At 38.4% G+C, this 13,309-nt stretch overlaps 1 protein-coding gene across 1 annotated transcript; it reads left to right on the top strand.

Moving 5' to 3' along the window:
• The first annotated feature begins 1,582 nt into the window (after positions 1–1,582).
• On the top strand, positions 1,583–13,049 carry slc44a1a (solute carrier family 44 member 1a). The gene is made up of 16 exons (XM_078260679.1): positions 1,583–1,856; positions 2,137–2,223; positions 3,064–3,206; positions 5,242–5,378; positions 5,584–5,677; positions 6,259–6,428; positions 7,605–7,694; positions 7,878–8,020; positions 8,843–9,029; positions 9,929–10,097; positions 10,223–10,379; positions 10,542–10,625; positions 10,724–10,861; positions 10,967–11,203; positions 12,301–12,372; positions 12,523–13,049. The coding sequence occupies exons 1-16, from the start codon at positions 1,833–1,835 to the stop codon at positions 12,544–12,546; spliced, it is 1,956 nt and encodes a 651-aa protein (XP_078116805.1). The 5' UTR covers positions 1,583–1,832; the 3' UTR covers positions 12,547–13,049.
• Positions 13,050–13,309: the final 260 nt, after the last annotated feature.

Here is a 13,309-nt window from a genome sequence, read left to right on the forward strand (position 1 = left end):
AGCAAAGATAAAGCCCTGTAGTCCCCTGGCAGCAGGGCTACCTGGGAGTGTCTGTAATTAATCAAACAATTAGCATTTAATGTAAGAAACTGGCTGTAATAACATGACACAGACTGCTAGGGGCGACAAAACCTCATTTTTCAATGTGGGGAGCTGTTCTATACAGTATTAGATAAGCAACCATTTGGTATTATACATTTAGATTTGAATATGTAGATTTGTATATTTTGGACACACTGTCAGCGTTAACAGACTGAAAAAAACATGCAGAATTGTAAACGGTAAACTAGCATAACTGTGTGGTCCACGTTAGTGCCCCTCAAGCTTATTGGCCAGCCTGTCCTCTGCTTTTTCAATGTAAAACCTACACGGCTAGCATACATGCGGAATGTAGCAGGAGTAGGAGAGGCAAGTAAAACCTTCAACGTCTCAAAGTGTCGATTTTATAATAGGAGAGACTGTTCGCACATAGAGACGAATAACTGAAACCAACTGTTACGGACAAATCTCATAACTTGAACAAGACAGTCTATGAACGTGAAGCTCATCCATTACTCACCTTTGTAGGTGTAATGGCAGTCTAAGGTGGCCAAGTTAACTTTACGTTACGGTCAATTTTAGCCAATTAAACTTTAGTCGTCTTTATATTTTTTTTCTGCCATTACGAGAGACAGACCTGGCCAAACTATGAATTATGTTCATACAGAATTAATCACAGTTAACAGTTAACGTTAGCCTTTATTACTTCATTACTCCAGCAAACGGCGCCAAATTCAACACGTGTGTCCTATGTCTCCAGCCGCTCCAGCGTCAGATAGCTATGCTGCTTTCACTGCACATTGTAACTTTCTAAATCCTGCACGGACTCCACTTTTGTAGAAGAAGAAGAAGAAGAAGAAGAAGAAGAAGAAGAAGAAGAAGAAGAAGAAGAAGAAGAAGAAGAAGAACAACAACAACAACAACAACAACAACAACAACAACAACAACAACATAATAATAATAATAATAATAATAATAATAATAATAATTGTATTTGGAGTTGGTAGTGTTTCAATTGATTTTCATGTTCCATACACGCACAATAATTCTATATGAGCAATTGAGACAACCAAGAAGGTCTGTGGGTTCCTGCCGACCAATTCTCAATTATTGAGATGTTCTTTCAACAAAGCCTATGTTTCTTCAGTGGTGTATTGTCATTTCACCGAGCTTCAGGTGGCAAAAAAAACAAATGCGCTGTTCACTTTGAAGTGATGAAATTGCTCTTTTAAAATATTACTTTCATACTTACTTTAATATTATGTAATGTGTACTTATTTATGTACAGTTTTATGTTTATGAACTGTGATGACTGAATATTTGTAAATTGAATTCTAAATAAAAATAAAATAAAAGGTGAAATTGCTCTTAATCATTCTGTTGGTTGTTGGCTGCTTCAATATTTTGTGCCATGTTTATTGTGTTTTTAAAGTGTTTTGTTATTTTTTGTACCGCCAACTGCAGATCAAGTTTCCCTTGTGAACTCTGAACTGAATTGAATCTCTTGTATCTCTCCTTTAATTCTAAATCGGATATTTCTGATAGCCTGTGAAGGCATCATAAGAAAGTTGGCTTCTTCCGTGTTTACCTGCACTTCGGGATTTTCACAAATCAGCGTTAATTTGTTTCTGAATTGAACACAAAAAAAACAACAAAGTTTTATATTTTTGTCGTTGTGGGAGTTTTAGGTAGAAAGAGAAGCGAAAGCGAGAGGGAAATGCACTGAGAAAGTTTAACCGCAAAAAAGGCAGTTCAAGTTTTGTTTTCGTTAAAGTTAGCTGAAGTTGTTCACAATGGGATGTTGTAACAGCACCGAGGTAAGTTAGCTACAATATGATGTAAGTTATGGCTTTAAAACTTGAAAATTGTAACGCTAATTCGCAGAGGACTTTGATACAATCTGTTTAACGATAGCGTCACTTCTTCAGCAGTGGCAGCTTGTTTTACAGCAGCAGCAGCAGCAACACAATGATATTTGTCTGCTGATTTTGGACCAGCGGGGACTATACAGCTATACTGCGCAGCAGCAGCCACAACAAAACAGAATTAAGGATATCTGTGTTATCTTTAATCGTCTTATTATTTATGCCTTGGCAGAGCAAACGTGATTGGAAACCACTGGAGCAGCGGAGCTGCACGGACATCCCATGGCTCATCATATTCACGTTGTTTTGCATTGGGATGGTAAGTTTTCAGTTGAATGTGCGTTTACACATGTCCACCAAGCTATAGCTGAGGCAGTCACAACAACAGACCTGCAATGAGTCTTACATGTATGAGGGTCAAAATACGACATGTTTTTGAAACTTTTTTTTAGATGTGTGTTGATTTAACTGCATGGCCATTTTGGGGACTAATTTGTGTAGCTGTTGTATTGCATTGTATACGATTCTAATACATTGTCCACTCCATTTATATCAGTTAGGGAGACATTGTATTGTAATACAGTTCAACAACCACCAATTGTTGTTGTGTATTCATGCATGTCTGTCTATATGCTTTCATGGTATACTGACGAATGCTTAGAAATAAAGTTGGAGATCAGTGAAGTGGCCCTATAATGCTAACAGTTGCTAACCTTTGCATAGCTGTGCAGTTTTTATTCAACTTTATAGTCATTTTGGAGTCTGTAGTTTGTTTGTGGTTCTGTTGAATTACATTGTGTTATACTGTGAGGTGTTTGATATTAAATCCTCCCTCGCTGATATAAATGGGGTAGACAAATGATTAGAAATACCTGTTAGTGTAATACAAAATCTGTTCAACAGCACCACAACCTATATCCTCCAAAATGACCTTAAAGCTGAACCAACACCTCTCTAAAACAGTTTAAACAAAAACTGAACATTATAACCTTAATGAAACCTTATTGCTGGACTGTTGTATTAGACTGCATTGTGAGTTTACCATAAAACTGGATCCAAAGTGGTTGGCAAATTAAAAATCAAGTTTTGGTTCAAGATTTTGTCAAAATAACCGATTTAAAGATGAGTTCATGGTGCTATCTATCTGTGTCGTCTGCAGGTGTGTATATGTGCCTTTCCCATCGCCACAGGAGCTGCCTCCAGGCTTATCTCAGGATATGACAGTTATGGCAACACTTGTGGCAAGAATAACGCCAAGATCGAGGGAGTACCCCTCAGTGGCCGGGACATGACAGAAAACAAGTTAGTCTGATTTGTTACAGATTACTTTATTTGGGATAGGGGTTTATTTACATCAAAATCATCTTTTTCTTGTATTGAATATGCAGCGAATGTAGTTCAAACATATTTTAACTTACTCTGTTTTCCTGATTAGTTCGCCTACAGTGACCAAACATTTAGTTATAGATTCAGTATATTAAAGTAGACATGTTGAGGCTAGGGCTGCAGCTATCGATTATTTTAGTAATCGAGTATTCTACCGATTATTCCATCGATTAATCGCGTAATCGGATAAGAAATACTTAGTAAACAGCAACAGTAAATATTTATTATTGCTGTGTACTAAAAAAATGTAAACATTTTTTTTTTTTTTTATTGCCAAATTCATTTTTGGTGGCCCAAATGTTAATATTTTTCGCCCCCTTCCCTTTCTTGCCTCTGGCTCTTTGCACTGGATATGCGAAAGAGCTGTCATTCACGTGCATATTAAGTGGCCATGCTGGGGTGGAGCCGGTTTGTCTCCAGCAGCAGCTAAGTTTCCAAAGATTAGTAGCAAACTAATAAACAGTTAGACTACAAACCGACAGCTCTCGTTTTAGCTTGTTGGTAAAACATCGCTAATTGCAGAGTAGCATGCTGTAGGCTAGTTGTGTAAAACAGCGCGGTGGACGAGAGCAGCAGACGTTAGTTAGCTAGCTACCTTGTGTCGGGTTCGCTCCGTGGAATGGATGAGTAGACTGCATGTTTTCTACAGAGACGATGTAGCAGCATGTTTGCAGCTTAAAATGATCCCAAACTTTCTGTCGTTTTCTCTCGCCTGTCTCTTTTCTTAGACCCTCGCTATTTTCGTCTTCCTTCATTTGTAATCTGGGCCGTCAGTCTCGTGCATAGACAGTATAGAAACGGTCTTGTGTCCACAGAAGCGTCAACCTGTTGTGTGCGCTAGTAATTATCCTCCGTGCGGAAACACAGTGAGCCGTACAACCTTAATTACGTTGATTTAATGAAGCTTCGAGGCAAAGAATTTTGCTTCAAGGATTTTTTGTGATCGAATTATTCGAGTTATTTGAGGAATCGTTTCAGCCCTAGTTGAGGCCCTTCGCCCCCCTCCTACCCCTCTGTAGTTGAGTGTTGGTGGCACAGAAGAAGGCGTTCAACATTACTTGTGTGCATGCAAGGATTGCACCATGTAATCCTAATCTAATTTGCCACAAACAAAGCTGTTTGTAAACACATCAGTTTACCTCCCGTTCTGGCGTACATAGTTGATACGGTTCAGCTGTCCAGACCATGACCTTCTTACATTCATCTGAAAATTACACATTGCAAATAGCAGTATAATAATTTACTCTTACACAGAAGCTGTAGAAGCTTCCAACAGAAGACGTTAAGACAAATGCACAAAATGTGTTTTCTCTGTCCAGGACAGTGATGTTAGGTCTGTTCGAGCAACGTCATTTGCATAAATTGAAGAGAATAAGATGTCATCAGTCAGAAGGTTAATGTAGATTAATATCACCAACACAGTGCTACACTGACTCATGTCGCGCTGTGCTCTGCTGCTTAAGTTTCTCCCATATCTGACTGAATATCATAGTTTAAGGGCATATCTCACTTTTTATAGTGTTTTCACTAAGAAAGACTGGGTTAATGGGTATTTTTATCACCCGGACAGAATTGTCACAAATTCTCCTCTTGTCATAATTTATGTGAGAAGTCTTTGATTTTATTCCTCCTTTGGGCAGTAGCTTTCCATCAGCATGCAGCCTGTAGGCCCAGTTTTACTGGAACAATGGGTCATGCTTTATTGATGGGCTGATTGTCCATGGAGGCTTTGACTAAAAGGCGTTTTGGCTACAAAGACGGATCTGTGCGACGGGGTAGCAATGTCCCCATCTTAAATTTTCTGCCTAGACAGAAGAGTCCCGCCTGGCATAGTTATAACCAAATATACTGATATTTATTTTGTTCAAAAGAAAGTAGTTTCTTATTTTAAAGGGAAGGGTAGCACTTTATATTGACCAGTTAATTAATCTGAATGTTTTCTTCTTATCAGGTATGTTTTCTTTCTAGACCCTTGCAACCTTGATTTAATCAACAGGAAGATCAAGTCGATTGCTCTGTGTGTCTCCAAATGTCCTGCTGCTGAACTGAAAGAATACAGCGATTTAAAGCAGTTTGCTCTGAATAATGGTGAGAAAAGTACACAAGTGAAAATGTTTTAGAGAGAATGTGGTCCACTGTATTACAGGAGAGTTTCAGTTTACTGATATTTACATGTATTTATAAGAAATGTTGTACTTAAATGGGACATACATTGAATACCGCTATAACTACTTGCAGATGTGTATTAAATATGTTGAACATGTTATCTAATTTTGTGTTTTCATGTTGATAGGATCTCATCTCTGCTCCTATGATATTTCTCCTACAAGATACACAAGCAGTTCAGACAGATTCACTAAATGTCCCAAACTCCCTGTTCCACCAAGGTAATCAAACATATTCTTTTTGATTAATTATCAACTCATAAACAAGAAAGTTAGGTATCACTGGACGAGACTACATTCTTACCGGCATCAGTTTTCCGCTGTTTTTAGTGCCATTATAGTTATTTTTTTGGAAAAGGGCACATCCAGTTGGGGCTGGTCAAGGGTTTAGAGAAGCTGATGTGGGTACAATATGTTTAAACAATGACAGCAAATGACAAAGATGTGTATGTCTTTAACGTTTATATAGTGAACATATTTTAAATTAAAGGGTTAGGGAGATTGGGATAGGGATAACATCACAGATCTCACAGATCCAGTGAGTTCAAACCCACTTCATGAGTAAAGGAAGTCCACCATTCATCCAGTTACTATTTCTTTTTTGTATTTCAGTGGTTAATTCCAAAACAAAATTTCACACAAATATGCACTGTAGCCTAACCTAAAACCCAAATAAATAATGTAGAAAGATCTAGATAATCTACCACAGTCCGTAGTCCTCTACTTCAAGCACTGTCCATTAAAAACAATAAATAATATATATAATAATAAACCCATGTTCTTCATCTTTGTCATGCTTGTAGTAAATCTGTCCCACTGTTACACCGCTGTATTCCTGTGGATATCGGATGCTATGCAGAATTCGCCCAGGCATTCATCACATTTGTCAGTGACAACACTGTGCTGCGTCGGGTCATTGCTGGGGTGATGGCCAGCAAGGAGATCATCATGGGCCTTTGTTTGCTGGCTTTAGGTATAACATACACATCTGGCATTATTTCAGGCATTTTGTGACTTGTTTTTATCCAATGAAAAAATTACTGGTATGTTTATTTTTTATTTTATTTAATTTGTCTGCTGCTGCTCCCACTGCACAGCCGTAATTGCTCATGAGCTCTCAGTAGCAGTGGTGGAAGAAGTATTCAGATCCTACTTAAGTAAAAGTACTAATACCACACTGTAAAAATACTCTGTTACAAGTAAAAGTCCTGCATTGAAAATGTTACTTGAGTAAAAATGTCGGGAAAATGTACTTAAAGTATTAAAAGTAAAAGTACTCAATGCAGAAAAACCCTCACATTTTAGAAACTGGAAATGATCCAAACAGTTCTGTCAATCAACTAAATGTTTAATCAGCTAATCGTTTCAGCTGGACTTGTAGGCCGTTATATTGTTGGGTAGTTTAACAATAAAACATCAGATTTTACAAACTGCATGTGTTTTTTGTGCAAAAATCTTAATTTGTAAAGTAACTAGTAACTAAAGCTGTCAGATTCATGTAGTGGAGTAAAAAGGACAGTATTTCTCTCTGAAATGTAGCGGAGTAGAAGTAGGAAGGGGCATGAAAAGAAAGTAAAGTACAAGTACCTCAAATTTGTACTTAAGTACAGTACTTGAGTAAATGTACTTTGTTACATTCCACCACTGGTCAGTAGGAAGGCAACCTTTTGAAGCAAAGCTATTTTTGTCATGAAAAATAACAGGAAATGTCTGAGTGGTTACAGACTTGTATCCGCTGAAATTTAGCCCACAGGCATTCATTTAAGGTCGGCTCGAACTCCTCCCATTGCTACAGCAAAAAGACAGAACTGATCCCATGTCAATTTTATCTCTTTTGTCTCAATTATTTGATCTGTCTGGTTTGTATTGATTGTCAAGGCCACATCATTTATAGCATGACAGTTTCCACATGTGGGATGTCTGGCCTTTTCTCATTCACTTCCGGTTTTAATGGCATAAAAAACCCCATGGCTTATTTGCATTGCATAGTTCAGTGTATGTTTAAGATAAAGCAATATTTTATCAAACCTCACAATGAACAGATATAACTTAAAACGCCGCACTTTTCATGATGTAACATGTTCCATGTTAGTAGTGTTTATATTCTAATATGATGCACTGTGTTTTTGTTTTTGTTTTTTTTTCTCAGTCCTGTCCCTGATCATGATGGTTGTCATTCGTTACATCTCCAAAGTGCTGGTGTGGATTCTAACAATTCTGGTAATCATTGGCTCTATAGGTAACTTTCAAAAACATACCTACATGTATGTTCTCGCACCTACGCATCCAATTCATTTTGACATGTTTCAATATGTTGATGTTTTATTTTGGCTCTCTCACTGGCATTATTTTGATACAAGACAACAGCACAGGATGTTATTGTATTCAGGTTTGAACTCTTTTCTGCTCTGATCTTTTGCAGGTGGGACAGTCGTCCTCTGGTGGCTCTATGCGGACCACAGGAGAGCCCTTGATAATAACACCTTATCAGTATTTGGAAAAGAAGTTGCCTCAGACAATGTAAAGGCCCTGCTTGTGTATGCAATTGGTGCAACAATTTTCACGGTATGTCTGACTGCACAGGTACTGTACAGTATGTGTTCATGCATTTGGTGATACAGTATCCTATGTCACCAGAGCAGTGTTACTCATTGTGTGGCTAACGACCCTCCTTCGGCTCGCCAAGCTTTAATTTGTGGCGGTGATAATAATAATAATAATACGGTGATATGATCATGCAGTCGATTCAGATATTTCATAAAAACATTAAAAACAAGCAGAGCTATAACATAAACCTAGGTCTGCTCTATTACAAATAATTTATATTTTTAAAAAAAAATACCCAAAAGAGTAAGAAATATAGACTAGAAAAGATATTTAAACTTGCTCTGCCCTTCCGTCCATAACACTGACTCACTGCGGAGTTGTCAGTGTGGGCGGTCTTTCTAGCTCTTGACACCGAATGTGCTCTTGGATGGTTAGATACGTATTGGGCTAATGTTCAAAAAATTGCAAATTGTATGTTCAGGGATGACAGATTGATAAGCAGACATGCTATTTATGACTGGATGGAACTTTTGATACGTTGTGGTAAAAGTGGATCTCCTGACTTTGTCCTATCAGTGTGGCTCTCATGGAAAAAAAAAATAGTGAAGACCACTGCACTAGAGTAATATTAGTTTTTCACAGCTTCACTAAGTAAGTAAAATCATGTTTTTAGTACTTAACACAGCCTGTGGGATTTAGACACGGTAAGATAGGAAGGGTGAATTCATGTCTTTCTGTTCAACAGATGGGAAAAGGTGTGTTTGCTTAAACTGAATTCCTTAATGCCACAGCTCATTTCAATGAATTAATTAGATCACCGTTCTTTGTGTAACCCTCCAGGTAGTTCTCCTACTGGTGATGTTCTTCATGAGGAAGCGTGTGGCTCTCACCATCTCCCTGTTCCACGTAGCTGGTAAAGTGTTCATCCACCTTCCCCTGCTGGCTCTGCAGCCTTTCTGGACCTTCCTTTGCCTCATGCTCTTCTGGGTCTACTGGATCGCTGTGCTTCTCTCTCTCGGGACTTCAGGTGAGGACAGAGGCTAGTGGGGAGCTCCAGTACTGGTAGTTCATTTATGTGGATGTTGGTCAAAACTGCATTCGCAATTCAGAATGCCATATCTGTGTGCACATGCTTCAGAAGGGTTTTTGTTGTCAATGCAGCGCACAGACTATAGTTCCTAGCATCACATATGCCAGTGGTACCATTCCCAAACAAGTAGAATATTAAGTTTGGAACTTGTGACATTTTGTCTTGGTTTCGTGGCATGACTAAACTCCCACTTTTGGAATCTTGTGCCAGTCTCGTGATGGAGTCAAAGAACTTCTCTCTTCATCTCCCACTTCTCTTTTCCACAGTTGATTATTAATTCCAGCAAAGTAAGAATAACAAAGGGCCTGCACAAATTAAGTCAAAACATCACATTTACTTGCTTCATGATTACTATTTTCTGTGTATTTTGGTTAAGTATGGAAATGTGAAAATCATATTAATAAATTTCAGTTGTAGTGAAATTAAAACTAAGGTGCTCCCAGTGAATATTGTAATATATATTATACAGTGAAACTTTCCTAGGGCATTTCTTTTGGTTAGTTTAGTTAAATGAGTTTGAGTTGTTTGACCTTCTTCCCCTCAGAAGTGTGGAAATATTATGCATCTCAGACAGTTGGTCCCCAGCTAATTTGGGAATCGTGTTCAAAGTTTTGAGTTCATGAAGTTGTGACAAGGTAGTCCATCATACATCAATTACAAGTAAAAGTCAGACAAGGTACAATTGTTTGCTCTTGTTTCCTGGTAGGATGCTTAAAAAATATCAAGGCAATCTAGAGGGACGTACAGTAGATGCAAATGTTTTAGGTCTCGTGTAAAACGACTCTGACTGAACGGTACAACATCCGACCCAAACTCACACTTGTATTCCTTCACAGGCACACCAGTAAAGAACAACTCTACAGGCGTGGTTGAATATCAAATGCAAGGGCCTCTGCAGTACATGGTGTGGTATCACGCTGTGGGTCTCATCTGGATCAGTGAGTTCATTCTTGCCTTCCAGCAAATGACCATCGCCGGAGCTGTGGTCACGTACTACTTCACAAGGTACGAAAGAAGTTCACATGGAAGGCTTAACGTTGTCTTCGCTTTTTCTCATGTTTATTTGAAAACTCTGTTTTTAGGCAGTATAATTTCAATTATGTCTTCTCTCTCTATCTGATTAACTTAAGGAATAAGTCCCAGTTGCCAGTGACTCCCATCCTCTCCTCCATGGTACGTACCATCCGCTACCATCTGGGTACTCTGGCCAAAGGCTCCTTCATCATCACGCTTGTTAAGATCCCTCGTCTCATCCTAATGTACATCCACAGCCAGCTCAAAGGAAAGGTGAGCTGTGAAATGATGCAAAGTTGTTTTTTTTTTAAATGCTACAAACTCAAAAACTCTATTATGGCCTCATGTAGAGCCTGTAGGTTAGAATCATCAGTATTTTTGAGTCATACATTTTTATTAAGTTTGTTAACCTGTGAATTTCTTTATTTTTCATAGGAAAACGCCTGTGCTCGCTGCATGCTGAAAGCTTGTGTCTGCTGTCTGTGGTGTCTTGAGAAGTGCCTTTCATACCTAAATCAAGTAAGTAATTTCAGGTTGGTGAAGGAAGAAAATCTAGTATACTGTACAGTGGAAACAAAATCCTAAGTATTTACACTGTCCATATTGCATTATTTCAGAATGCTTACACTGCGACAGCCATCAACAGCACCAGTTTCTGCACCTCTGCCCGGGACGCTTTCGTTATCTTGGTGGAGAATGCTCTCCGAGTAGCCGCCATCAACACTGTGGGCGACTTTGTCCTCTTCCTGGGAAAGGTACCGCACAGAGACATATTCTGCTGTATTGTGCACTGAAACAAACTCCCCACAAACCAAACTGGCTTTAATGTTTTCTAACTTGTCTTATATCTATACTCTCAGGTGCTTGTTGTCTCCTGTACAGCTTTCGCCGGCGTCCTGGCTCTGAACTACCAGAGGGAATACACCGTGTGGGTCCTGCCTCTTCTCATCGTCTGTCTGTTTGCCTTCCTGGTGGCTCACTGCTTCCTTTCAGTCTTTGAGAATGTGGTGGACGTTCTCTTCCTCTGCTTTGCTGTGGACACAAAGTACAATGATGGCAGCTCTGGGCGCGAGTACTACATGGACAAGGCCTTAATGGTGAGAGGATAGTGTTTAAAGAGAATATACAGGCTAACAACTAATGTACTAACAAAAAACAATTCCTTCAGAGGGCATTTTTCTGCCCCTGTGAGTTTTAGAAGCATTTTGTGCTTTCGGGGGCTCAATGGGCATCATGCAAGAACCAACCGTACCAACAGATTCATTTTAAGTGATACATCCTGGTGATTTAAGATCATTTGTGGCACTCACCATATTTCTATATTTGGAATATTTTGGCACAGTAACTTCACAGTAAATTTTCCATTTCAGTAATCATTTGATTAAAGAATTCTCACACACCTACAGCTGCCTTCGGGTCTTTCTGCAGGTCGCTGTACAGTATCTTCCTTTTTTGCACCCGACGACCCCTGGTCCCCTAATACCACCGCTGACTCTGAAAATAGACTTGAACCTCTGCGGTGTGAAATTCATCTTTTGGTAACATTTTCATGACTGAAACTCGCCCTCAAACAAAGCAGGTTGCCAAAAATGGCAATTTTAGGGTCTTTAATTATGCTAATGAAAATCTCACGATTCATCGGGCTAAAACAAGCAATTTACGACAGGTTTTTCCACTAACACTTGTATGAACGAACCTCACAGAATTACATTTCTTGCATGAGGCCCATTGTTTTTTGAGTGTGGAATGTTTTTTATTTATTGATTTGTTTTGAGCCAGTGGTTTGTGTGACGTTGGCATTTTCTTTTACTCTGTTGTGCAGTGCCTACATTTTCAACTGCTTCAGGCTACATGACCCTTTTTTTAATTATCAAAAACTGTCCATATTTCTAATCCAGAGCTCAGTAGAAAGACACACTTGGTCATTGGCTTTCAGTGAATGATGCACAGTAACCCTGGAGGACATTTTGTGTGAATTCATATATGGATATTTGGCAACTCAAATCCAAGAAGGATATTCCTAGTTGACATTTTTGATTTCTTGAATATTTATGAATTTAAAGGACCATTTTTCCCTCAAGCCCCAATGCTTTCTGACCATAACACCTTTATTCTTAGCATTGTATGAACATCTAATTGTTTTATATACAATGAGAGTAAAATAACTGTTCTATAATTGTCTTTCCCTTCTCAGGAATATGTTGAGAACAGTAAGAAAGGTTTGTACAAGCCTGGTGATGGAGATGGACGGGAGATGAAGTCCATGGTGAGTTGAAAATATTTGTAGTCTTCACACCCATATGAAAGCTGTTTCAGTCCCACTAGAAAGTTTATGTCTCTATTCAGAGCAAGTAGATAAGCTAACCTCTAGGTTATGTTATGATACTAACACTATGCGTTATGTGGTTTCTTGCAGGCACGTGGAGGGACTTCTGCTTGACCAAGCGCCAGAAAGATGGCAAAAACCACTAAAAATACACCAAAGCCTAACTCATAGTTAACTAGCATTTCACTCCAGGGGCATCAGTAAGATGACTAACACTGTATACAGAAGCTACACAGAGTTTCAGCAAAAGATGCAATGGGTTTCATTTTTTATTTTTTGAGTAGGAGGGAGTGCGTATTTAAAGTTTGACACTAATATCTATAGTATGTCAAAAGCTTATTTGGGAGTGTTTTGTTATTAATAAGACAGATTTGCTAGTTTTGTCTTTTTTTTTTTCTTACTGTATAACTGAGTTTTGTTTTTTATTCCATTTTAAATAACATGGACAATTTAACATGGTTTAACATGTGTGGTTTTACTTGTATAATTATTGTTAGCTGTGGTTTGGTTCGGTGTACATTTCTGAATGGATAGCTAACTGTGTTTTGTCAAAGGCTGTTCACGTTGTTTTATTACTTCTAAAATTTTATACTTAAATAAATTCAAACACAAAGTTGTATTGTTTGATCTTTTGTCCACATCGAAAAAACCCTGCATATGTCATACAGAGTGTCTCCTTTCAGCCACAGGTCTATTGCAGGCCACTTGTACAGTATGGTCATTATGCTATTAAATCCTGGCAATTATACTGTACATCAACCAGCAGGGGGCAGCTAATGAATGGAACATACAAATATTCAGTTTTAGATTTAAATAATGCAATATATAACTATAACAGTGTATATAATATACTGTTATATAGATGTTAAATAGACTG

The sequence above is a fragment of the Sander vitreus genome, chromosome 2 (genome assembly GCF_031162955.1).
Source record: "Sander vitreus isolate 19-12246 chromosome 2, sanVit1, whole genome shotgun sequence".
Taxonomy (NCBI): Eukaryota; Metazoa; Chordata; class Actinopteri; order Perciformes; family Percidae; genus Sander; species Sander vitreus.

Excerpts from the sequence above, each read along its gene's own strand:
- slc44a1a (XM_078260679.1), top strand. The coding sequence starts at position 1,833 with ATGGGATGTTGTAACAGCACCGAG. Across the intron at positions 7,695-7,877 it reads GGTAATCATTGGCTCTATAG|GTGGGACAGTCGTCCTCTGG; the intron begins GTAACTTTCAAA and ends GATCTTTTGCAG. Across the intron at positions 11,204-12,300 it reads ACATGGACAAGGCCTTAATG|GAATATGTTGAGAACAGTAA; the intron begins GTGAGAGGATAG and ends TTCCCTTCTCAG.